This window comes from Lissotriton vulgaris, chromosome 3_2 (genome assembly GCF_964263255.1).
Source record: "Lissotriton vulgaris chromosome 3_2, aLisVul1.2, whole genome shotgun sequence".
Classification (NCBI taxonomy): domain Eukaryota; kingdom Metazoa; phylum Chordata; class Amphibia; order Caudata; family Salamandridae; genus Lissotriton; species Lissotriton vulgaris.
In genome coordinates this window covers 255,117,165-255,144,773 of record NC_141690.1, presented here as the reverse complement: position 1 = coordinate 255,144,773, position 27,609 = coordinate 255,117,165, and the positions used below count along the sequence as shown (strand labels likewise).

At 46.0% G+C, this 27,609-nt stretch overlaps 1 protein-coding gene across 1 annotated transcript in view; it reads left to right on the top strand.

Annotated features, from left to right (window-relative positions):
• Positions 1 to 530: 530 nt before the first annotated feature.
• Positions 531 to 27,609, top strand: part of LOC147725615 (uncharacterized) — a 152,909-nt gene continuing 125,830 nt past the window's right edge. The window contains exons 1-2 of the mRNA XM_086964470.1: positions 531 to 609; positions 1,103 to 1,213. Of these exons, the coding sequence (XP_086820596.1) occupies positions 531 to 609; positions 1,103 to 1,213 (190 nt within the window). The remainder of the gene's footprint in view (positions 610 to 1,102; positions 1,214 to 27,609) is intronic.

Sequence of the window (27,609 nt, the reverse complement as noted above, 5' to 3'; positions counted from 1 at the left end):
AAATGTTTGCATAGGACTTGTGCCCTGAACAAGACATAGGAAAAACTTGGCAACTGTGGTGTTAGCAGTAGAGGTGGGTGAATGTAAAGGCCTGTGCCAGTAATGCTTTTTGGAATAATAAAAGTGCAAATCAACATAAACAGCCGCATTGTAGAATGCACACTGCTGTCTAAAAATTGCATTTATTTAGCGCCTTCTATCATAAGCACCCGATCAGTTGTCAGTCCATCGGAGCAGGCGCGGGGCAAATTCCAAATAAGGAGGAAAGGGGCGCGTCCTTAGGTCAGGCGAAACATAATAATAACAAGACTTTAATAACAATAACAATATTAGTAACAAGACCGCCCCGCCCCGCCCATATATCCGTTTTCATACCTTGTAAGGCTCACGCTTCATGACGTTTTGTAGTGGGAGGCAGCATCTCACCTCGAGTCCCTCCTTGCATGAAGGCTTTTAACCCTTCCGACACCACTCCCCGGGATTGGGAAAACGTGACAGCGCCTACTGCTCCTCATTGTGTGACCCTCGGCATGCACCCCAGCGCCTACCTCCAGCTCGGGCTGTGCCTGTGCGCAGCACCGCTCCTAGCCTCTCGCTCGTCCGACTCCGGTGAGTGTGTGAGGGAGCCGGGGTCCCAGAATGATGGGTGGGCTGCGGGGTGATGACTCTCTTTAGAGTGAATTACAAGTGGAGTAGGAGCAGAGGGTAGGAGGTAGGAGGGGAGACCTTATCAGATATCTGATGCTGTTCCCGCTGCCATGCACCCCCTCCACCACCCCTGCTTACCACTTGTGGCTAGTGCCCTATTTTCACATTAATAACATTCACAATAACAGGAACATTAATCACTCCTTGTGCACATGAATGTGTTTTCATTCAGCCCTCTTCATTGATTTGTGCTGGGAGGCTTCACTCCCCTCCACCAACTTCACATTGTATGGCGCCTGAAAAAACTACAATCCCCATCGCCCCCCGAGGCGGCCGGTGTGGGTGCTCCCCTCGGCTAGTAACGTCCCCAGCCAGCCTGCTGTAGTATCCTGCGTTCAAGGGAGCGCCATCTTGGATAGGTCATCTGGAGTCCGTTTTTGATGTTGCTGAACAGGGCGGCGCGCCGTATCTCTGTTTAGATTAGGTTTTGAGATTGAACGCCACTTGCCTCGGGTTACTGACGAGGAGCAGCTAACCCATTCGTGCAATATACTTCACGAGAAAGGTACGGGGACCTCTATCATTCTCCTATAATCGCTTTAGACTTATGACATACCATGATATTTACTTTTGAATATCATGTTTATTACAAACATTGTCTTTGGAATAGAGAATCCAAGTGGGTGATTACGAGTATCGAGTGTTTTTGACACAACCTGGGACCTTAACTGAGGCATTGGTGTGAGTATAGTGCCAGTTATTATAGTTGTGATAACAGCATTACTTCTACTGATTAGATAAAGGACGGCTAGATAACAGTACCTCGTTAACTTGAATAGGAAGAAGCATTGTAAATTGAAGTTTACGCTACTGACCTCGGGTCCTTCTCTGGACATCACGAGCAGGGCCGGTCCTAGAACTCCTGGGGCCCCGGGCGAAAGAGAAGATGTGAGGCCCCTCTAACTTGCATATATCTTCCAGTCGCAGCCGGCATGACTCGCGGGTGGAGGATCTCGCTGGAGTTCGGAAGTGGGGGGTGGAGAACAAGAAGCAGGCAGCCTCCCTCCCCTCTCCTAAGCCAATCATATTGCTGCAATGGCAGCGTTGTGATTGATCAGGAGGCCGACCAGCCAGGCGCCTATGGGGAGGCCATTTTCCCCATAGAGGAAGGCCAGAGTGCGCATGACTGGATTGGCCGAACAGTCAGCGCCCTTAGCAGTTGGCAAGGCAATCCTCTTCTGTCCTAAAACAGACCCGCCCGCCCCCAACGAAACACTTCTGCTTTCTCGCAGTGCTAGAAGCAGAAACATAAAATGGACATTTTAGCATTTTGCGTTTCTGCTTTTGCGAGAAAGTAGTGGGGTGTCGCTCATCTGCCCTAGTGAAGGAGCCGACCTTTGTAACCTCACAAGAAGTGACATCATAGAAAGTGACATCGCAGGACTATTGATCTTATTTGGCATCCCTGAAGAGACCTAACATGGATATTAGTAACCTGGACAAAAAGATAAATATACAAATGAAATAAGTCCATATATTTTAAAACTGTTAAATGGATTACATTTGTCTCATTAGATGGAAAAGCTAGGTGCAGGTCTCACAAAGATGTATATTATTGATCACCGGAGTTTCATGACATTTTTGTTGTTGCCGAAAATTCCTGGAGACCAGGAAGGAGGCAGCAAGTGCTTTTAGAAAGATAATATATTCGCAAACATGACCCAAAGTCAGCGCTCAATGCGATCTCACCGTTTGCACCGCCCTAGAGCCTCCCTGCTCAAGGGTCCTGTGACCTCAATGACAGAGTCACTGTTGCTCTAGGGTGTGCTGCTTCGTAGGCCTCCCCAAAAGACTTGCAGTGGGCTTCAATAGGGATTGTGGTAGACAGGCCTTCAAGGTTAACCCACACTTGCCACTGCTAGGGTTCACCTGCTGGTGCCAAGACACCAGGGCTTCTAAGGTCGTGTGGGTCCTTGCAAGGTCTAGCATGGAAATGTGCTCCCTCAGGGAGATTGGTCTGGTGGACTGGTCATGAAGGCTGAACCTGTCTCCCCAGTTCCAAATTCGGCAGCTCTGACCATAGTGCCACATCTTCTCTCCACTGAACACCATACTACCCCACTGAGAGAAACTCGCACTGCCTTCAACTACAACATAATTGTGCCCCGCTACTAACACCTAGAGGCGACTCATTTCAAATTACGCACTAGACAAGAGCAATATGCTGCCTAAAAAAAAAGTGACAACATTCTGGAAAAAGCAAACACTCATAAGGAATGTAAGATTAATTAAAGCATGTGAAATATAAGCAGGAACAACATGGTTACCTTGACGCTTTAGCACTTATTCAGAAATGAATGAGTGCTTTTGTATGAAAAGTTAAGGCCATGACTACAGGGCCGGAACGGACCTGCTTCAATGCCCATTGAATATATCCTTACAAAACAAAAGCAATATGGTTTAAAAAGACCACATTTGTGAATACAGAGCAGTGGTATGCACTTTATTTTCCAGTCCGCCCATCAAGGAGGTATTGCAGTACATCCAGAAATGGTGCACTTCCCCACCTGGGGAAAACAATGCTGTTTAGAGAAAGACAAGAAAACAAAAGTAGAGCTTCACTGGTAAACTCGGTGTAGTGGCACTAATGTGATTTAGGTGTGAATAAAATCAATCTGGCCCCTTTTCGACCCACTCTGTCTTGCTTTAGTTATTTTTTACGTTTGAATTTTTTATTTCTCTCTTTCTCAAGGCTGCACTTTGGAAGTGAGAAATGTCACACAAAAGATGACTGTAGTGAATGAAAGGATGGATGGTCAGGTAGTTTCTTGAAGCTCTTTATTTCAAGTAAGATGAACAGGAGGAAAACCCCACCAGGAACAGGATGGTCACTGCTCAGCCCTCTCTCATCAACTGTCATTCCACATCCACACCAGGCACACTAACATTCTACTCACTCTGTCATCCTGCATTCAACATTCCACACAGACATCACATTCATACTGGCTGAGCAGCAGGCAAGGAGATAACACAAGGCACAACATATCCCCTTTTCTTCAATGGAAATAAAACACAATAATATAATACATAGCAATATAAAAGGAAGCAAAAGATAAAACTTGCAATATATATGTATTTACAAAATAAGACCAGAATATCAAAGATAAGAGAAAGGAAAGGGTGCAAAGGGAAACTGAGAAAATAGACTAAGCAAATATAGCTAAGCAAGGAAAGGGTGCAAAGGGAAACTAAGGAAATAGACTAAGCAAATATAGCTAAACACATCCCCTTCCCTTGGGAACATAAAAATAGTAAAATGCAATAATACAAAAATGTATAGAATAACCACTGCAGCGTAGGCACAGCACAATAATGTATGGAATAACCACTGCAGCGTAGGCACAGCACAATAAAAGTGAGTACGGATAAATAAAAGGTAAAGCTGATGCTAAGTATAAAGGTTACATAGGGTAAAAACAGTGGAGAGGGCGCGCGCACACCCCGCACTGAATATGTATAGAGACCAGCTCTGAACAACCCTACTGGAGAAAATAACCTCTAAACTTAAAGTACCAGCAAATACAAGAAGTACCCAATCATGAACCTAAATTTGCACCACTAAATTCGTACCATGTAAGTAACAACAATCAATTAAATCATAAAGGTAATACAGACTTACTACTGTATAAAGCATAGAAAGTAATACAGATTCACTCGAATAGCTGTACCAAGCATAGAAAGTAACACAGACTTACTTAAATTGCTGTAAGAAGCATTGAACGTAAAACAGACTTATTTGAATTGCTGTATAAGGCATTGAAAGTAATACCTACTAGAATTACTGTATGAAGCATTAGACGTAATACGGACTTATTTAAATTACTGTATGAAGCATAAACGTAATACGGACTTATTTAAATTACTGTATGAAGCATAAACTCAATACAGACTAATTTGAATAGCTGTATAAATCATCAAAACATACAGACTTACTAAGTAACTGTATAAATAATCATAAATGTAGAACAGCAGACCTACTAGATTGCAGTATGAATTACTTTAAATACAACACCTACATAAATTGCTGTATAAATTATTTAAACATCACTGCAATTTTACTAACAGAAATTGCAGCATGGAAAACTTCACGCAAAGCAGACCAAAATGAAATGCTGTATAAATAATAAAACATTACAGTCTTAATTATATAACTGTACCAGTCACTAAAACCTAACAGTCTTATCTAAATTGCTGAAATTTCTAAAACATAACATATAAGTAGTGAAGAATATGAGCTCCATGTATAAATATGAGCTACATGAAACAATGACAAGTAGAGTACCAATTAAATCCAGAAGATGGCAGTAAGACCATAACTAAAGCATCCCACAACTAAAGAAACAGCACGAAGAACATACATTCCAGCGGAGTCATAGAATAACCATTTCACTGACATTATTGTTCCATTCTAAAGGAAGAATTTGCCACGTCTGTGCTTCCCTGCGACACCTCAAGATCCGAGAGGCCCACGATCAAAAGGAAATCACTGTGCTCAGCGTGACAGAAACCGGCAATATTCGAGACTTCTTATAGTAACGCTTGCGCTTCTCTCACCATGTCCCAAATGTGTATGTTCTCTTGTTTTACCTCGCGCTGTCCGAGCAAGCTTGGAATGGAAACGGGGAGCTTGTAATGGAAGCGTGAAGACGTGCTGAAATGTGGATGGCCTGTGACCTGTGAAATTCCAGCGCGGGCAGAGCGTCAGAAGAACGCGCTTTACAGCCGCGTTAGTCAGGAGTGACGCAACATGGGCTCCGTCTACAAGATGGGTGGCGTAGCATTGTATCGTGTTGCCATGGAGACGAACACCAAGATGGCTGGCAAAGATTGTCATGACGTTACACGCACCCCTCACGACCAGACGCAGGCAAAGATTCTCATACGTCATCATAAGCAGGATGGCTTCACCGTGGAAGGAGCTCTCCGTGTGAAAGATCAAGGCAGTTGGCAGTTGGAAAGTAAGATGGCTCATCTAATCTTACCAGATTAACTACAGACTTCCACACGATTGAATGTTAATGAAAATCACCCGTTTTTCAATAGAAATGACTCGTTTTTCCTCTTTGCAGCAAACTGTATTTTGGACACTGTTTTAAAAATTTCTTCCTCTCAAACTTCTTCACATCTGAATATTTAAAATGAAAAGCACTCGTTTTTCCCTTTTTCTTGGTAGCAAGTAAACGAGTGTCATAACAGTACTTGACTTTAATTTATCCTTCAGAAATTTACTTGTTAGGCATTCTTCTTAACAGTACTTTTAATTTAAAGGTCAAACAATTCTCATTGGGTTTGTGACCTTGAGCTAGATCTGGCACTTATGAGAGTTTAGGGCGACCGATTTCGGGGTCACTGGTGGGGTTTCGAAGTGCCAGGCAGCATAACAAAAGTTTAGAAATGTAAAAGTCCTTTACCTTGAATTCTTCTCCTTAGATTTGTATTGCTTGAAGGTACCTTAATTCGCTTGTAAATAGTATGTTGCACGCTGTCAGTTCTCCAAACGTCGCCAAAATGTAGTGAATGAAAGGATGGATGGTCAGGTAGTTTCTTGAAGCTCTTTATTTCAAGTAAGATGAACAGGAGGAAAACCCCACCAGGAACAGGATGGTCACTGCTCAGCCCTCTCTCATCAACTGTCATTCCACATCCACACCAGGCACACTAACATTCTACTCACTCTGTCATCCAGCATTCAACATTCCACACAGACATCACATTCATACTGGCTGAGCAGCAGGCAAGGAGATAACACAAGGCACAACAATGACCTTTCCAGCAAAAAAGTTTTTCTTTTTTGGATTCATTTCACAGGGGAACAAATAAAGGAAAGGAAAATAAAGAGGGAGTAGTGGCTACAAGGCGCTGGGAAGGGGGCCCCCACACCCTGACCTTGCAGATTTCTATAGTGCTTAGAGGCCCAGGGAAAGGGGGCCCCACACCTGGACCTTGCAGCTTGCTCTAGTGCTTTGAGGCCCAGGGAAAGGGGGCCCCCTCCCCCGGGCCTGAAGCAGTAACAAGGCCTTTCTTAAAACACTGCCCCAGCACCGGTTTCTCCGGCTGCTCCCTCCTCCCCTCACCCACTGCTCCTAACCTGTGTCAGGCTGGTCCTGGAAACAAAGGGGCCTTCTGTCACCTAGCAACAAAATGCAGACAGGAATGGCTGGTACTTAAGAGAGGTGTTGCCTCGCCCCTGACACTCTGAGCCCTAATTGATGGCCCTGCCGCTGTGACTTCCCCACTCTGTTTGTCCCACCCCCCCACCCCTGCACCCCTAGGGAATGCCACCACGCGGTTGGACACCAGACATCTCTGATGTTTATTGTAATGTGTGGGGAGGGGGCCCTGGTGGAGCAGGGGGGCCCCCTGCCTCTCACCTGAGCGCGAGGCCCTGGGCGGCTGCCCATGTTGCCCATGCCTAGCGCCGACCCTGATCACGAGGTATGTCGCTCGCATTTACTTTCATCTGTGTGGCACTGAGTAGATTCAGACACTTTGGGAAATAAGTCACTTTAGCATTTGGGGATACTTTGTCTGTCTCTGTAATTCTCTTATCTTCACAATGGAGACATCTTTTTTCTAGTATTTCTTCTTTTTTTCAAGTAACTCCTTTACATCTCTCTTGGTATTTTTGTCGTTTTGTGGTATTGAAAACCCACAGTAGCATCCATTACAACTGTATATCACTGTACACAATGTTTTTGCTTATCTTTATTAAGACTGCTATATTTCATCTGATTTGCAACTGAGTTTTGATAACTAATTTTTCTGTTGTAGATTCGCTTTCTGACTGGCTCCGAGGAGTTCATACCCAAAATGTGGAAATTTATACTTATGATTTCCCCTGATGAAGGGTTCTGAAATGAACCCGAAATGCATTGGGTTGTGGATAAATGTTTAATGTACTAAAAAGTGAAATGTACTTTTCCAAAACGGAGACATTGATTAGTTTGTGATATGTATCTACAATTGAATTGACTTGTATATCACATTGTCCTTAATTGGAAACATTTTTTGAAATTTTTTGAGGCATTTCTGAGTAAAAGAAGCTTTGATCAATTGTGTGAATAATATCTTTGTTTATAGATAAATAGGCCTTAGTGCCCTTCTAGCTGTGCATTGCTACAGTCTCGGGTTTGCTCTAGACTCATACACAAGCGTAGTATCCTGCGAGACAAGTTCTAGTGTCCCGCTGGAAGTTGGTATTCCAGCCACTCCCTCGAGGGCTGGGCACACTGCACCCCACACCCATCCATCACGGGTGCCACGAGTGACGTGACCCTGGTGAATAAAAGGGCCCGAGTGCACGTGCTTGAGGCCAGTTATAGAGAACTACATGTCCTGTGTCTGCGTCAGTCATTTCGTAGCCATGTGGGCCTGAGGCCCAACTTTACACCTGCCTCGGCTGTGAGTGACGCCCCTCCCAGCTTCGGCTGTGAGTGACGCCCCCCCAGCCTCGGCTGTGAGTGACGCCCCCCCTGCCTCTGAGTGACGCAGCCGCACCCCCTCCTCCCCCGTTATGCTTCTGTTATATTGATTTATAAAGCGCATGTATACCCGCAGGTGTCTTGGCGCTGTGGACTAGTTCTGAAACAGCCAGGTTTTCAGGCCTTACCTGAAGGAGGTGAGGGTAGGGGCGCTCCTAAGCTCAAATGGGAGAGAATTCCAGAGCTTGGTGGTATAGAAGTAGAATCTGCGGCCGCCCCATTGTAAGGTGCGGATTAAGTTTAGTACCGGAGGAACGAAGATGTCTGGTAGGCTCGTACCAGGTGAACAGATTCTGCAGAAAGACCGGGCCTTTTTGGCTCAGGGCTTTGTAAGCTAGAGAGAGCCTTTTTTTATTTATTTATTTATTTATTTATTTATTTATGCGTTTTTATATAGCGCAGACTTTATCCGAAGGCGTCAGAGCGCTTCACAAAAGGAACAGAAAATTACAAATGAACAAATTACAAAAGCAGAAGATAAGTTACATGAGGTAAAAGTGACAATTGTGAGCAAACAAAATACATGAGGTAGCAAACAGCGCAATATAGGAGGAGAGAGTGACAAGTGTGCAGGTTACAAGAGAAAACAAAGTGCAATTAGAGGTAATATACTGCAATATATGCTAGACACTGAGGCTCAAGAACAAACGTTACGTAGGCAATGGTGGCACTTGGGCAAGTATCAAAAGCAAACAAAATGCGAGAGGTATCAAACAGTGTGTTACAAGAGAAAAGTGGCGTGTGCATGTTACAAAAGAGTACCAAACACAGGTACAAGGATAATACTACAATAAATGGCACTCTCAAACCACAAGAACACACTGGGAAGGCACTTTCATAGTCAAGGAGAATAGAGTTTTCAGTAATGGGAGGTCTTCCTTCAGATAATAGAGAGGGCGTGAATTAATTTTGGCGGTGTCTTTGGAGAAAGAGAACTTTGAGGTCCGTTTTGAAGACCTGGGAGGAGGTGGTGGTCCGGAGCTGAGGCGGAAGTGAGTTCCATATTCTCACTGCGTTGCCTGAAAAGGATTGGGCCATCGATCTTTCCTTCTTGAAAGTGGGAGGTTCGAGCAGGAGATTTTCCGCATTACGTGAAGGTCTAGAGCAGAGGTCTTCAAACTTTTGGATGCCGAGACCCCCCCTGTCAAAATTTCCAGCCGTAGGGACCCCCTCCTTATTTTTTTTCTTTCGAGAACTTGGTACTCCTCATCACCGACAGCCACAAATGCCCCAAGTTCTGATGGTAAATCATTTTTACAGAGGAGAAATATTATTAAACAGTGTTTAGCAAACAAAAGGTTTGTGGTTGATTGTAGTAGTTCGGAGTCACACGCTTACTACACAGTTCAAACAAAATGTCTCCAAAAAGAATTGCCCAAAAATGCACAACAGTACTTTATTTTTCCTAAACAAAACATAATTTGACAATGCGTGATAACACATTTCTGAACTAATGTGATGGGTGTACCTGTATTTCTTCAGAGAGACTGTCAATTTGTGGATGTATTTTTGCATTGTTTTGAAACAGGGTGGAGCGGTGTCTACCCTAGGCTGCAGCTACCAATAAATACAGCCACTAATCACCCCATCCCAGGTGACCTTATTATCTGGATACATTAACTTGATGTTACTAGGGTGCAACCCCAAGTAAGAAAACCTCTCGAAACAGCAGCTGAGAAAGTAGGGTTTGGAAAAACAATCCTTGGTAAAGAACAGGCACTCCCCAGCAAAAGAGAATCACCCACTCAATTGCCACCACTAATCAAAGTAACTGATGGCGAGAGTTTACAGGAGGCTGCCCACTAAACAGGACTGGCATATTGGGCCCCTCCACAGCTGCTTGGTCAGGTTGGTGATGTAGGGGGACAGGATGCCTCGGATGAGCTAAGAATAAAGTTTAACAAAGGACACCAGCCAAAGGTAATTTATCAGAATTGCTAATTTTCCAGCGAGTTGCATGTCCAGGAAATTGTAATAATGTGACAGTGCCACCATTTACAGAACAAAGGCAGGTAAACAGATGCCATTCACCTCTGCATACTAAGGCAGAATCCATTTTCAACATTGTCACTTACATAGTGTGTAGGGCCTAGCATGGTGCACAGGAGGTCAAAGTTAATAGATTTGTTTTTGAAGGAGACAAGTGAAATAATTGTGCTAAGATTGAAAATAAACATTCGCTGAGAAGGGAAGTAATATGAATGTAGAAGGTAAATGTTGAGTTTAAATTTGGCTCAACAACACATGCTAGTCAAAAAACGATAGTGAAGGCAAATATTTTTTGCAACCCTTTTGACCTTTTACCAAACCCCTGGTAAATATGTTTTTAACTCTCTTCATTTGCACAAATATTCTCCAATAAATAAGCCCCAACCCACTTTTCAAAATTATTTACACATTTGCAAGTCTTTGAATCCTTAAGGAACTGCACATCCTTCATGTGTGTGTGTGTCTCTGAGGGGTTAAAAACAAGCATTTGCAATGCAAGCGGTCTCGCCTTTGGGGCCTTATATGTATTTAGATATGCAGCACATTAGCCGGGGTGCTTAAACATCTACTGTTCTTTAACATGGAGGAAAGTAAGCACCAAACTGCGTGACACGCGAGGTATGGGAACACATGGTGAGAAATACTGCCTTTCAGTGAGAAATGGTATAGTCCATAGCTCTAGTAACCTATGGTATAACAATAACATTTATTTACAGTATTTCTCTATAGTGTTGCTTCACCAGTAGGTATTTGAGTGCTTTATATAGAAATAAAATATACACAGAACTTTACAGAGAACTAAAATTTGTTATGTTACACTGTGCTATGTTATGCTACCATACAGGGAGAAACAAGAGACAGATGGACAGATGGAGCGACAGATAGGGCGGCAGAGAGAGAAACAAAAGACGGAGATGGGTGTGTGAGAAGTAAAACACAGGTGGGAGAAATAGAGATACAGATGTGAAGAAACGAGATTTTAAGGACAGAGAGTGCGATAGGGCAACATAGGTGGATAGGTAAGGCGAGAGAGCAAGAGAGAATGGAGCGAGAGAGATGAAGAGACAACGTGAGTGGGTAAGGTGAGAGAGCATGAGAGAAGGGAGCAAGAGAGATGAAGAGACAACGTGAGTGGGTAAGGAGAGAGCGCAAGAGAGAAGGGAGCGAGAGAGATGAAGAGACAACGTGAGTGGGTAAGGTGAGAGAGCATGAGAGAAGGGAGCAAGAGAGATGAAGAGACAAGGTGAGTGGGTAAAGTAAGCGAGAAGGGAGCAAGAGATGAAGAGACAAGGTGAGTGGGTAAGGTGAGAGTAAAAGAAGGGAGAGAGAGAGATGAGACAAGGTAAGTGGGCGAGGAGAGCGAGAAGGATGGGGTGACTTGTGTGAAGGTATAAGACGAGGGAGCAAGAGAGAGAAACAGGGGAGAGAAATAAGACCACAGGTGGGGAAGATGAGAAACATCCTTTACAACGGAACCATTACATCGCACTACACTTACCACGCAGTCATTACATCGCAACATCCTTTACAACGCATGTTTCTACAATGCAGGCATTACATCGCATGACACTACATCGCATGACACTACATCGCATGACACTACATCGCATGTCACTACAACGCAGGCATTAAAACGCATACCATTACAACGTATAGTACCCCTACACTATCCAAAACTACACTACTCTTGCACCCCCTGGAATTAGAATAGTAATGTTTACCCCGATACTATCCAATACTTACCTTAAATGCAGTGTAATGGTATGCGTTGTAATGGTATGCATTGTAAAGGTATAATGTGATGTAATGGAATGCGTTGTAAAGGTAGTTTCTAAAAATGCGATGTAGTGTCATGCGATGTAATGGAGTGCGTTGTAAAGGATGTTGCGATGTAAAAACTGTGTTGTAAAGTCATGTGTTGTTAATTTATGCGTTGTAACGTCATACATTGGGGTAAGATTTAAGATAAATAGGGAGAGAGATATTGCGCAACAAGGGTGGGTGGGTAAGAAAGAGATGGAGAAAGGGCGAGAGTGAGATGAAGACATGGGCAGGGGTAAGGTGAGAGAGACAGAAAGAGGGGAGAGAGAGATGACGAGACAAGGAATAGGGAAAAGTCAGAGAGGGAGGGAGGGAGAGGAGAGAGAGATTGGGAGACATGGGTGGAGTGGTAAATTGAAACCGGAAGAGGGAGAATGGTAGAGCGAGATTTGGAGAGAAATGGGCGCAGAGAAAGAGAGCACGAGGAGGGGAGTGACAACGACCCCTTCTCCTAGCTAGGGATAAAGATTATATACAACATTAATAAAGATTAAAATGAATCCATTTTAACGAAGGAGTGTTATTTCAAAGATCATAAATTCTGCTTGTGTGGACCACCGTTTGAGGTTGAATGATGAAGTACACAGACCATGGCCCAGTAACGCCCCCTCGACCCCTGGACACATCTGATTCGGTTACAGAAATATAATTCGTTTTTAATGACCGAACACAGGGGTTCAGACATGAATTATGCAATAATGCCAGTGACATCGACTTCAAATTGCTTTTAATATTGTCCCACATTAAAAGTGGTTCTTTTTTGAGAGCAGGTCAATTAACCTGCCAAGCTGATGAGTGAAAATTTTTCTTATTTCTCTCTTGATTCCCGCTACGCCTAAATGCATGTCATTCAAACATAAAGTGAATGACTTCTTTTAAAAAAAGTGAAAAAACGAGGAAGTCCAGGAAAGGGAGCAGAAGTGCAAGGCAGCAGGTACAATGCACGCCACAGGTGCATATTTATGGCCCGCGTAGTTCATGGCATTTCCTGGTGTGCATTGTGCAGTTTCTCTGATTGGAGGACAGTCAGTCGTGAATGTCCTCCAATCAGAGAGCTCCTTGAGATGCACTGTTCGGAATCCAAAACAAAGAGTAAATGTTTTGGATTCCGAAACCAGGCAGAAGTGCGACGGGAGGGCGCGACCCCCTTTCCACAACTCCTCGCGCCCCACAGATTGAAGACCCCTCGTCTAGAGCCTCCAGAGAGTTTCAGCTTGTTCGCCAGGTAGCGAGGGGATGAGGAGTGCAAGGCTTTGTGGGTGATACAGGCAGTCTTGTAGATAGCTCTAGCCTCGATGGGAAGCCAGCGGAGGGTGGATAACATTGGTGTGATGTGGTCTCTTCTTTTGGCCCCATAAATGAAAGAGCTGCTGAATGGAGAACAGATCTAAGGGGGGACAAGTGGGATTTGGGGAGGCCAGTAATAAAGAGAATTGCAGTAGTCCAGTCTGGGGAGGACCTGCGATTGCACCAGGGTTTTAAGGTCCTGCTCCGGGGAAAAGCGACGAATTCCCCAAAGAAGGCGCAATTGGTATCGAGCAGACTTTGCAATGGAATTGATGTGGGAGACTAGATTGAGTTTTTTGTCGAGTATGACACCAAGGGATTTTGCGCTGTCAACAATGATGGGTTTATTGTTAAGTAGATTCATCTGATCCATCCATGATTGAACCGGGGGAGGAGAGAGTGAGGAGGAGAGGAGGAGGAATTCAGTTTTGGAGGGATTCAGAATCAGTTGATGAGTTGACATCCAGTTTTGAATGGAGTCGAGAGTGGAGCTTAGGATGGAGAGATCGTGAGTGGAGGCGACCTTGAGGTAGATTTGAGTGTCATCTGCATAGAGATGATAGTGGGTCCCGGATTTACTTAGGAGATTTCCCAGTGGTTCGAAATAGAGATTGAACAAAGTGGTTGCAAGTATAGAGCCTTGAGGAACACCTTGACCTACCGCCACAGGAGATGAAAGACTGTTCTCTATTTTGATCATTTGGGATCTATCTGAGAGGATGGAGGCAAACCATTTAATTACAGTGCCCTCCAAGCCCATTCTCTGTTGAAGAGTGTTGAGGAGGGTGTTGTGATTGACCGTGTCAAAGGCGGCAGAAAGGTCAAGGAGAATTAGAAGACCGGACCCCCCCGAATCGAGTATCCTCAGCGCGTCATCAACCACTTGGAGTAGGGCTGTTTCAGTGCTGCAGTTTTGGATGAAGCTGGACTGACAATTGTCAAGAAGATCATTGTCCTTGATATGACGAGAGAGTTATTTCGCTACACATCTTTCTGTGATCTTCGCAAGAAAGGGTAGATTAGTGATGGGGCGGAAGTTGTTGAGGTCTTTCGCATCAGCAGTGGGGTTTTTAAGCAGAGGGGTGACCTGCCCAGTTTTGAAGGAGACAGGAAGGGAGCCTTGACAGAGGGAGAGGTTGACCAGAGTGGTCCAATACGAAAGGGAATGGGTGTAGAAGTCAATGGCGATGGCACTGGGGATGGGGTCCAGAGAATGGTTGGAGGGCTTTGTTTCGCAGATGCACTTGAGGAGGTCATCTTCAGAGATGGGGTCAATGTTCTGCCAAATGGGCGATGATTTGCGCTCCTCTGGAGGGATAGGATGAGCGACCTGATCTACAAGTGAGTTCACTTTTTCATCGAAGAATATAGCTAAATCCGCTGCTTGCTTTGTAGAATCCTCCAACTTGGAGGTTGGGGGGGGGAGCAGTTAGGAATCTTGATGAGATCGAATAGTTTTTTGGGTCTATTTTTGGCTGAGTCAAGAAGGGTTTTGAAGTGCGATGCTTTCCCAAGGAAGATGTGCTTGTGGTACTTGGATCTTGCTGAGCGAAGCATGGCCAAATTATCTGTGGAGGGCACTTGCCTCCATTGTTTCTCCAGGAGTCTTAGCTGCTTCCTTTCTTCATGGAGGGATTTGTTGAACCATGGAGCTGAGGTAGTGGGCCTTATCTTTTTGCTTTTAAGTGGAGCGACGTTATTTATTTCTGCTGCAAGGACTGTGAGGCATTGGGAGGTGAGTTTGTCAACATCTAGGTTCGGGTCTAGCCTTGGAAGTGATAACAAAGCTGATTCACAGAGGGGTCGAACATCAATATTTTTTGCATCACGGAACCAGGAGGTAGCCCTCTTAGGTTGACCAAGGGTTACAGAGTGTGATAGGTGAAGAGAGAATGGGATGAGGAGGTGGTCGGACCAGTCTACATGAATAGGGGTAGTGATAGAGAGCATGCCTGCTTTAGAAATAACAAGGTCCAGGATTGAGCCTTTAGAGTGTGTTGATTCTGTGCAGTGTTGGATAAGATCGTTTGCAGAGAGGAGGGTGGCCAGCGAGTTCGCCGAAGAGTCATGCGGTACGCCCCAGTGGAGATTGAAGTCACCACGAAGGTCTGATTGTCACTTCGCGAATATTGGTCGCTGATGAAGTCAGCGTGTTTCTCCATAAATGAAGGGCCACTACCAGGCGGGTGGTAAATGACATGGAATCTGAGGGGTGAGCGGTGGTGCAATTGAAGCTCAAGAGAAAGGCATTCAAAGGTGTGGAAGGAGCTGATAGGAGAAGCCTTAAGTTGAAGGGAGTTTCTAAAGATGACTGCAACACCTCCCCCAATGTTGTCAGTTCTGTCATTCCTAAATATAGAATAGCCTGTGAGTAATAGGAGATCAAACATAGAGTGAGAGGTATCGTTGAACCAGGTCTCTGTGATGAAGCGCATGTCAATATTGTGAGAGGTGATGGTATCAGAGATTTCAAGTTTGTGTTTTACTGCAGATCTGCAGTTGTGGAGCAGACAGCGCAGCTCTGTCAAGACTGTTTTGGTGACGGGGGCACTTGGGCTCTGAAGGGTGATCGGGATATTGTACTTATGCGGGGGTGCTCGGGAGGGAGGTGGATGCCTGGTTCTGACAGAGGAGATTGTCGGAATAGTGTAGATAGTAGGGTTACTAAGGGATGCAGGTTGAAGAAGGGTGGCGTTCAAGGGCTTGTGTGAGTTAACGAAGTTTGCGGACAACAGGTTGAGCTTGGCTGTATTGGGGTGAGTGGGCGGGGTGCATCTCGTGGGAAGTTGGGAAGGAGTAGAGGTGCATGGAAAGGTGGGAATCTTGGAGCTTAAAAGTGAAATGGCAGCTACAAGATGGGAGATGGAGGTGATAAAAGAGCCTAGCTTATTTTCCAGAGAGAGTAAGGCAGAGCACGGAAGGTTGGGTGGCTCGAAGGAAACAGGAGGGGGTGGAATTGGTGGTGAAAAGCAGGGAGAGGTTGGGGGACAGGAGGTGAGTTGGGGTATGGGGTTCAAGAGTGGGGAGAGGTGGAGGTTGAGAGCGGGAGTTGGTGAATCAGAGGTGAAGGGAGAGTTGTCTTTGTTGGCGTTGCAATAGGGAGAGGAATTCAGGATATATTTAGGAGGAGATGGGTGCGGAACAAGGCGGTAAGGTGGAAGGAGAGAGGAGGACTGTGTGGAGTCATGGGAATGTAGGAGGTTTGGGAGGAAAAGAGGCGAGGTGGTTGTAGAGGTCCTGTCAGCTAGGAGAGGTGGCTGTGAGGGAACGGGCATCTGGTAGAGTGAGGGGGGTCGAGAGAAAGGGAAGTTGAGGAAAGGAAGTGGCTCTGCTGGGCCCGAGGAAGGGAAATGGAAAGGGTTACCAAGGGGGTAAAGGGAGTGGTACAGCATTGCTGGAGGAGTGGGAGGGAGGAGAGAGATGCAGTGGGTTTTGGAGAAATCGGGTTAAATAACGAGGGGAGGAGGGGGTAGAAAAGAGGGGGGAGGGAGGAATAAGGGGAGCATAGGGAAAGTTAACTGGGAGAGAAGGTTAGAGGAGAGGTGGACTAAAAAGGGGAGTGACAGGAAGGAATATGGGGGAGGAGAAGAGATTGGAGTACCGGGATGGTGCAGAATGGACGAGGAACGTATTAGCTATAGGTAAGGCTGAAGTGATGCGGGGGGGCATACTGTGAGGGGGCAGGAATAGGAGAGGAGGACATAGGGGAGGGGGAGGGAGGAGGGCCGACCTGTGCTTCTCAAGAGTGCAGCCAATTGGAGTGTAGGGGGGTCGGGGGAGGAGAGAGGGAGTAATGGGTGGAGCTAGAAGGAGAGTCAGGGGAAAACCCGGTCGCAGAGGGGAGTAGGGAGGGGAAGAGGTGGTCAACGAGCGAGAGACAGGTGTCTTTGCCTTGGATCATGACAGTACCATTGTTATAGAGTGAGATAGTGAGGTAGCCCTTGAGACACGCAGAGGGGGAAATTTTTAGTTGTTTCCCATGAGGGATAGAGGAGGAGGAAGTGACGTTAAGGGAATTGTATAAGCTGGTGGACCAAGAGGGGGTGTCATGAGCGAAGAAGATTAAATCGTTTTTGAGCCTTCCAAAGCGACCATTGTAAAATTGATCATCAAAGAGGCAATCCGGGAAACGTTCAATAGTGTTATAATTCAAACGTTTTATTGCAGCTTTCGTTTGGTTGGGAGGATAATAGATTTTGTAGCAATTACTTCCAGCCTTCACTCGAGTTGTGGTCATGTTGGGAAAGTGAGGCGGAGGAGGGTAGGGGGGATATTGGAAGGGTGTTACTGGGAAAGCGGTTGTGAGGAGAAATAAAAGTGCAAAAAGGGGCACATATTTCAGACGTTGGGTGAAGATATCAGAACTAATGTGCCGTCCGGAAATTGAGGTGGTTATTTGTTTGGCCCTTCATCTAGGAATACATGATGCCACCTGGCACTAGATAATATTTACGAGGGAATTGTTTACATATGATAGGACCAACTTGACCACTTTCAGAACCTTCACAAAGCAATTATAGTTGAAGTAGAACAGAATATAAACGAGCACCCAGTAACCATTGGTGAACACTGTATTTAACACCAGCCGGTTAACAGAACCACATTCGGCACCAACCGCATAGTACGTCCATGATCTCAACAGACTACTACTGGACCCTAAGCTCCTGAGAATCACTAACGTTAGGGTGGAGCAAAATCTGACTAGCAAAATCTAAATATGCACAACAACCTCGTCATCTTAAGACCACTTGTAGAGGTATTCAGAACAGTGTGCGGAAATCATATTACATGAAAAACAATTCCTAGTACCACATATACGTACAAGGGCCTGGTGCCCTACAAACCTCGCAGTCTCCCTGGCCAACTGGCCCTGTATCCATAGTGCCCATGTTGCTGCCAATGCAGTGGGAGTCCTAACTCAATCAGAACTGTCCCCACGGATAAAGTTGCCTAAATGGCACTACTAGCCGCGCATCTGTAAAAAGCCCTAATCCGTTGCTCCACTGGGAGCCAGTGCAGTTTACGAATTTCAGCAGTGATCGAGTTGTACCTAGGGATGTTAGATAGTAGCCGTGCCGCAGAATTTTGTACACTTTGCAGTTTTTTCAAACATTGTTTCTGTACATTTCCCAGAAGTCCATTACAGTAGTCCAGTTTTGACTGGATTAAGGATGTCACTACCGTTTTTTTTTGTGTCTACCGGAAGGTAGGGAAGGATCTTCCTTCCTTTTTAGGTCTCGTAGCGATACAGCGCGTCAGCGCTGTACTCGCCGAGATCTTATGTCAGGGAGCATGCTTCCCAGGAGACAGTCTGGGTCGCGCGCTTTGCCTTTTCCGCCGGCCGCGCGCGCGCGAACGCGCTCGCCGTGTCTGTCTCCTGGGAAGCATACATACACAGGCACCCTCTGCACGCATGCGCACACACAGACACACACACAAGCACACATCCACGCACGCACACATACAGAGACCCCCGTCGCGCACACACACACACGCTCCTCCGTTGCACACACACACACGCTCGCACACACAAGCGCACCGCCCCCCATCCCACTTACCGCCAGTCCGGTCTTTCCCCTCATCTCGTGCACAAGCTGCGCAGGACACCAGTTTATGCATCCCCTCTCCTCGCGCGCCACAGTCCACGTCATCACGTCATCACTTCGCCCGACAGAAAACGTGCCACGTGACGTCGCTGGTGGTGTTGTTATTCTGTCCCAATATGGCGTCTATCATGGAAGGTCCGCTAAGCAAATGGACGAACGTTATGAAAAGTTGGCAGTACCGCTGGTTCGTGCTGGATTACAACGCGGGTCTCTTGTCGTACTACACGGTAAGGGAGCGGCAAGTTCTACGTGACTTACTTTTTGGGGGTGTCTAATGCATGTGGGCGGGGCATCTAATTTACAGAGGATGACTTTTGGAGAGAAGCAGAGTGGAGGTCATGTGCGATAAAGTGCCTGGCAGCAGCAGAGAGCGCTGTGCTGACATCAGTGACAGTTCTGCCTTCGTAGCACCCTCACGCAGGCCCCGTGGTATGGACAGCGCCTTGCAGTAATGGCAGATGCACTCTCGGCGCTGCACAAAGCGTCACTACCTCAGTGTGCATTGGAAGCCGCAACACACACTAGACCGCGCCTAGAGGTAGTAATTAAGTGCAGTGTGCCCTGCCAGCTTACAAACACACTGCCGCCATCAAGGAGAGTCACCAGGCACTGCGCTGCTGCTCGCTTCAAGGCACCTAGGCGTGTGCACACAGCGTCACTCAGTCACGCTCTTCCTCTCATCCCATTCTTTGCCCAGTTGTCTTCTCTTCTTCTCCATTTCAACCTCTTCTTTCTCTATGCCTCCTGTCTCATGTGCTCCTCCCGTGTTTGTGTGGTTTCTCGTTTGTTTTTTTCCTCTCTCTCCACAGTGCTTGTATCCGTGTTCCACCTTTCTGCTCCTTCAGTGTTCTCCCTTTTCTGTTCTACTTTCCCCTCACCCCACCTTCTCTTTGCCCCTTACCACACCTAACCTTCTCTTCGCGGTCTTTCCACATCTTCCTTTTACATACTTTTCCCTTCTCCCCTGTCCCCAAGCTGAAGACAGTCAAGGGGGGTTGTAAATCCTGTATTTGTAAAGCACGAACAGTTACCCGGAGGCATCCCGGCGTTGGGGGCCGTCAGGAATATTACGCAATTTATTGCCCAGAGTCACATGGTGCTGGGCTGACTTGTTTCCGTTTCCCACCCGCTCCTACATTACGACCGCTCTACCTCACACCAGCTTTTTTATTTATTTATTTTAATTGGAGCTTTTGTGCTAAAAAATATTTATTTTTCTATTTGCCGTCTTCCAAACTGAATTGGAAAAAAAAGAAAACTGGAGCAAAACACACCTATGTAATGTCAGCGAAGTGCGCATACATTCTGATGCATGCTTTTGACAGTGGAATAACTGCACAGCCATTGTGTGGGCATTTTGTTATACATTTTTATTTTGATGATTGTGGGCAGCATCTCAATGCTTTGCAGCCCCACCAAAGGCAATTGGCAAAGCTAATACAGGCTTGAGCAAACTGGGAAACACCCAAGGCACAGGCAGAAGAGTCGATCAAATCCTCAAAACCCCCTGCTTCTGCTCCCACCCCAGCCTCTCTCCATGGAAAGTTCTGTCCTGACGTCCCTTTCCCCTTCAGATACAACTGCCCTCAGCCTGGTCTCCTGAGCCTCCATCTCTGCTCACCACCCATACTTCAATGGTACATTCTTAGACTTTGGTACATCAACAGATGTTAGATTTTTGCCTCACTCTTTAGGGTCTTGAACCTCAGTGACATCATCCAAAAGAATATAGCATCTCAGGGGCCACAAACACAAGCACAAAAACAAAGCAGGGAAAGAGGACTTCCGACCATTTATTGAGGGCCTCACCCTTACCCACCACTATCCGGTCCTACCCTCTTCAAGGGAAACTCACCTGATTTCCAAATCTCCTCAACAAAGACATTCTTTTGAAACCATATTAACGTATAATACTGATTGGCCCAATCCTTCTGCTATTAGTAACACCAATACAGACTTTGCTAAAAATTTAATGCAACCCATTGTCATATACAATGCCAAAAACTCAAACTTTAATGCTGCGAGACCTATTGCATTGCAAATGCTTGTTTAATTAAGAAGTGACTGGCTGAAACCGTTGCATTCGTGTGTTGGATGAGGCAGACTTTGTGATCCAACCACACCCCCAGGTTCTTAGCTTTTACCACCGGTTTTGGGGGCTCGCTTATCTCTGATGGCCAACATAGGTTGCCCCAACTTGGTAGTAGTAGCCCTCGGCTGTGAGTGACGCCCCCCAGCCTCGGCTGCGAGCGACGCGCCCCCCAGCCTCGGCTGTGGTTGGCACCCCCACAGCCTCGGCTGCGAGCGACATGCCCCCCAGCCTCGGCTGTGATTGACACCCCCCTGCCTCGGTTGTGAGTAATGTCCCCCATCCAGCCTGCCTCAGTTGTGAGTGACGCCCCCTGCCTCTGTTGTGAGTGACGCCCCCTGCCTCGGTTGTGAGTGACGCCCCCCTGCCTCGGCTGTGAGTGACGCCCCCCCTGCCTCGGCTGTGAGTGACGCCCCCCCTGCCTCGGCTGTGAGTGACGCCCCCCCTGCCTCGGCTGTGAGTGACGCCCCCCTGCCTCGGCTGTGAGTGACACCCCCCCTGCCTCGGCTGTGAGTGACGCCCCCCCTGCCTCGGCTGTGAGTGACGCCCCCCTGCCTCGGCTGTGAGTGACGCCCCCCTGCCTCGGCTGTGAGTGACGCCCCCCTGCCTCGGCTGTGAGTGACGCCCCCCTGCCTCGGCTGTGAGTGACGCCCCCCTGCCTCGGCTGTGAGTGACGCCCCCCCCAGCCTCGGCTGCGAGTGACGCCCCCCCCCCAGCCTCGGTTGCGAGTGACGCCCCCCCCCCAGCCTCGATTGCGAGTGACGCCCCCCAGCCTCGATTGCGAGTGACGCCCCCCCAGCCTCGATTGCGAGTGACGCCCCCCCCCAGCCTCGGTTGCGAGTGACGCCCCCCCAGCCTCGGTTGCGAGTGACGCCCCCCAGCCTCGGTTGCGAGTGACACCCCCCCCCCCCCCCAGCCTCGGTTGCGAGTGATGCCCACCAGCCTCGTTTGCGAGTGATGCCCACCAGCCTCGTTTGCGAGTGACGCAGAGAAAGACCGTTTTAAGAGGGACAAAACCAGTTCCCCCGCACGTCAGCATTTCTTAACTTAATTCATCTCTCACCAAACTTCAAACAAACAGAAACAGGAATGACCCGTACATGCCTAAAACCAAATTGCTCCTAGCACAACAAGGAACGACTACTGGGGGAGTCGAATGAACACCACGATGAAAGTCATCTCATGGAACGTGTACGGATTAAAAACTACGTTGCAAAACAGAGCTGCATTCAAATTCCTACAGTCTGGGGATCTTTTGTGTCTCCAGGAAACCTGATTACTCGCTCCAGTGGTCATTCCAGGTTTTTTAGAATTTCAACAGCCAGCGAAAAAGAATAATATATTTGGTAGGTCATCTGGGGGTTATCCATATAAAGGTATTGGCCGTAATATGAAAGCTAAAACTGTGTTAGCCATGGACTTGGTTCAAGCTATTTACTTGCAAGGCTTAAAATTGAAAGGCTGTCCATTTACAATTCTCCTCCTGATTGTTTACTTTCACAGTAAAGGTAAACCAAGATACTCTGAGAGGTGGGCCTTGGTAGACACACTTGACGACTTGCTTAGTGAGCACTCAAATAGTGGGATCATATTGGCTGGGGACGTTAACGCCCAGAATTTGGGGACAGCAAAAGATGCATCACTGCACAGGGATTGGGCTGGGACCTTATTAAACACATTTTTAAACACTTACAGATTAAGGTCAACACAAGACCCACAACTCACCAACTACGCCATGAATAACGCTACACAGGGGAAGACCAAACCCTCAATTGATTATATCTTCATGTGCAATTGCCTGTATGATCAAGCTGCAGAACTCCGAAACCAACTGCTACAGACCAGTGACCATCTTCTATTAGCCATAGCCATCTCGCCGCAAACCGTCAGTCTCTCACACATTTCCCCTCTTATGCCACTCTAATGGAGAGGAAATACATGTCCTACCGAGAAGGCTACAATAGAACTAAATAATTACAACTAGCCTGTCAAGCTGGAAAAGAAATTAGCCTGCACTCGCTAAAGACTTGGACTAACTTGGCGCCGGAGCTGTATCGCCTTTTGTCAGGCAAAAGACCAAACCAGCAGCAAGACTGTGGAGAAAAGAAGTACTGCAAAATTCAACCAAGGTGTGAAAAAATTCCACAAAGCAAGAGGGCCCTAAGGCAAGCCAACCGTGAACATACAAGAGAGGGTAATGATAAAACATTTCAAAACTGGTTGTTAGCAAGAAAAGCTCACAGGAAAACCCTATTGGTCTATACAAGGCAACTGTAAATCTCACCATGGCTGCATATTTATAGCCTGTTGATGTCAAAAAGAAAGGCTGAGTTTTGGTCTTATATCAATAGGTTGTCCGGTCACGGCCATGACCGGCGTAATGGGGTTGCCAGCCACACATGGGTCTCCCATGTGACTACACTGTTCTGTAGTGTTCGGGACTGCAGACCAGCATACGAGCGAAGGTTCGATTAACCCTCGTATAATGACCACAGAATAGCCATCTGAAACTTTTGACGCAGGACCTCCGGTGACACTAATATTACAAAATATCAAAAAGGATGATGCCCCGGGACTGAATGTCTGACTGGATGCCTCTTCAAAGAAGACGGCGATTTCTGGGGAACCTTACTTACTCCGCTTTATCAGTTCTGCCTGGATAACTCAATGGTGGCCTAAACCTGGAAAGGCTCCCTGCTTCAACCGATTCACAAATGGGGTGACACTGGAGACCCAACAAATTATACGTCGGTAGCCCTTTTTGATATTTTTTTATTTATTTTTTATTTTATTTAATGCATTTTTATAAAGCGCGGACTTTACCCGAAGGTGTCATAGCACTGTACAATAGAACCAGTTACGTTACATGAGAGAACTGTTGCAGGAATAAAACAAACAAAAATAGCAGGCCATAGAATCGGAGCGATGCCGGCAAAAGGCACACAATCTCAATCACAGCATGAACAGACTGTACAAGCAAAAATAAGAATAAATATGACCTATTATACAATGACTAAAGAACTTCCTGGCGAACAATAGCAGGCCAAAGAATCAAAACCACGCAGGCAAAAGGAACACAATATCAAACGCAGCAAGCACAGGATGTACAAACAGAATAAAAATATTTGTGACAAATTTACAATGACTAAAGAACTTCCTGGTGGGGTCTGAGAAGGAGGGAATTAGTTCTGAAAGTGTCTTTGGAATAAAAGAGATTTGAGGTCCGCTTTGAAGATCTGGATGGAGGTGATGGCACGGAGCGAAGGAGGAAGCGAATTCCAGATTCTCACCGCATTACCTGAGAATGATTGTGCCAACAATTTTTCCCTTTTGAAGGAGGGGGTTCAAGAGGAACTTTTCCGCATTCCGAGAAAGTCTTGAGCCTCCAGACAGTTTGAGTTTATTCACCAGATAGCGAGGGGAGGAAGAGTGCAAAGCTTTGTGGGTAGCTCTAGCCTCGATGGGAAGCCATCGGAGAGAAGACAGGATAGGAGTGATGTGGTCACTACGTTTGGACCCTGTAATGAAGCGAGCTGCTGAATGGAGGACAGATTTGAGGGGGGAGAGGTGAGATTTGGGAAGGCCAGTCAGAAGAGAATTACAATAATCCAGTCTAGAGAGAACTAGCGATTGGACCAAGGTTTTTAGGTCTTTCTCCGGAAGAACCGACAAATCCCCCATAGAAGGCGCATCTGATAACGTGCGCTCTTGGCCATGGAGTTGATGTGTGAGATTAGGTTGAGTCTTCTGTCAAGTATGACACCTAAGGATTTAGCGCAGTCCACAATGATGGGTTTACTGTTGAGTAGATTCGATTGATCCATCCAGGATTGAACAGGAGGCGGAGAGAGAGAGCTAGATAAGAGGAGGAATTCCGTTTTGGAGGGATTGAGAATGAGTTGGTGAACTAACATCCAGTTGTGAATAGAGTTGAGAGTAGAGCTGAGTAGTGAGAGATCTTGAGAGGAAGACACCTTGAGGTAGATTTGGGTGTTATCCGCATAGAGATGGTAGAGGATTCCAGATTTGCTTAGAAGGTTCCCTAATGGTTCCAGATAGAGATTAAACAGAGTGGGAGCAAGGATAGAACCTTGAGGGACGCCTTGACCAACCACCAGTGGAGACGAGAGACTGTGTGCAATCTTGATCATTTGGGATCTGTCCGAGAGGAAAGAAGCAAACCATTTGAGAACTGTGCCTTCCACGCCCATTCTCTGTTGAAGAATGTTAAGGAGGGTGAAGTGATTAACAGTGTCAAAAGCTGCAGAGAGGTCAAGAAGAATCAGAAGGCACGATTCCCCCGAGTCGAGAATATGCAGCGCATCATCGATCACTTGCAGCAGGGTTGTTTCAGTGCTGCAGTTTTGAATAAAGCCAGACTGGAACATGTCGAGGAGATTATTTTTCTGTGATCTTTGAAAGAAAAGGGAGATTGGTGATGGGGCGGAAGTTATTGAGGTCATTTGCATCTGCAGAGGTTTTTTTTAGAAGGGGGTAACCTGTCCTGTTTTGAGGACAATTGGGAGGGATCCTTGACTGAGGAAGAGATTGACTAGCCTAGTCCAGTAGGAGAGAGTGTTAGTATAGATATCAATGGCAATGCCACTGGGAATGGGGTCGGAGGAATGGTTGGAGGGTTTGGTTTCGCGGATACATTTGAGGAGATCAGCCTCTGAGATGGCGGCAAAGTTCTGCCAAGTGACTACGGATATTCGCACCTCGATGGGGGTGGGGTGGTTGACCTGTTCCACCAGAGATTTTACCTTTTGATCGAAGAATATAGCGAACTCAGTTGCTTTCTTAGAAGCATCCTCAGGCTTGATGGTTTGGGGAGAACAATTAGGGTTTTTGACGAGGTCGAAAAGTTTTTGGGTCTGTTTTTAGCTGAATCGAGGAGGGATCTGAAATGTGATGATTTTTCCTGGAAGATGTGCTTGTGGTATATGGATCTTGCTGAACGTAAAAGAGAGAGGTTGGGGGTGGATGGAGATTGTCTCCAGTGCTTCACCAAGATTCTAAGGTTTTTCCTTTCGTCATAGAGAGCTTACCATACCAAAACGGGCATGCAATGAACACTGGATGCATTAAGCATCTATAACAATGAAAATGACTTAAGAGCAAACGCGGGGAAAACAAAGGTAGTAATTTTTGGGACGTATGCAAATTAAACTCAAAACAATGGAGAATGGGTAACCTGAAAATAGCAACAATGACCAAATACAACTACTTAGGGGTTTGGATTATGTGCAGTGGGAAATTGGCAGCATGGACTGTATCCATTGAATCAAAAGCTAAGGCAGAGATGTATACCCTTTGCAAATTGAATTCCAAACTAAGTAGCCGACAACTGGACCCATTAGAAAGGTCATGAGAGCTAAGTTACTCCCTTCAATTACATACGGCCAACTAGCATTCCCCGCGACATCAATCAACATCATGGAACGTGCCAACTGCTGGGCATGTAAACAGATCTTCCATATACCCGCTCATGCTCGGAACACCTCGATACGTCTTGAATTTGAGCTAAACAAACAGTGCTTTGAGGGTGTCAATTGTTCGGTGTTATACAGGGGACTGTGCTGCCCCCTCAAACACAATGAAGGCAATCTTGAAGGACATTTCTGTGAAAAGCAACAACTCGTGGGCCAATGGCCTTTTAACTGCTTGCACTGAATTGCACCTTGACTTGTCCAACTGGCAGGAGTTCATTTACCAACCTGGAATTTTAAAAACCATTTTTAAGAAACCAGTTCGACTACTATCAAAGAAAGAGGACATGAAGGAACTAGAGTCCTCTAGCAGTAACATCAGTCTCCTAGCCAGTTCCTTCCACGATAAACAGTCAGCCATAACTTGACTCTGCCCTGAACAATCCTATTTTAAAGCAAATTCTGTCAGTGAGATTGATAGTACCACCGATAAAAGACATCAACAGACGTTGGAAAACACCAGAGTTGGTCACCTCTAGCAGATTGTGCCACCAGCACGAGGAATCCATGACTCTCATGATCTGCATATGCCATTGTTTGAATTATGCACGTCGCACTTTACTGAAACCCTTGTTTTTAAAATATGGGATACGCACCTGTACAGACGCTATGAAATATCTCTTTAAGGTGGAGATTCCAATGGAATTGGCAAGACTAGTGAAATTTACTACCCAACGCCTCAGTCAAGGACTAGAGACAAATTGTAGTTTTAATCCAACTTTTACTGCTTTAATTATGAGAATGGCTCAAAGAAATGATTGTTTTAGATATATCTAACAGTCTTGTTAAATTAAATAACCATGTTTATTTATGATTGAATCCAACCAGTCTTTTTTTGTAACCATTTTAATTAATTGAAACAATAAACAAATGCAATACATTGTGGCCTGACTTGCCCCGATTTATTTATTTTTTTGTTCATGTTTCGCTTTGTCACTGTTATTTTGAAGAGTTGTTGTTTTAACTTGTTTTTATTGTTGCTAGTATTGCCTCTCCACAAAGTGAAGCCTTCTTGAGAGGCACGTGGTTGCTGGGCCCAGTTTGTGCTTATTTCCCTGCCTACTTTTTCCTGCTCTTTGTCATAGTAGATGCAAAAAGAACAATTTATGGAAGAATATTGAACAATGTCAAACATTCAC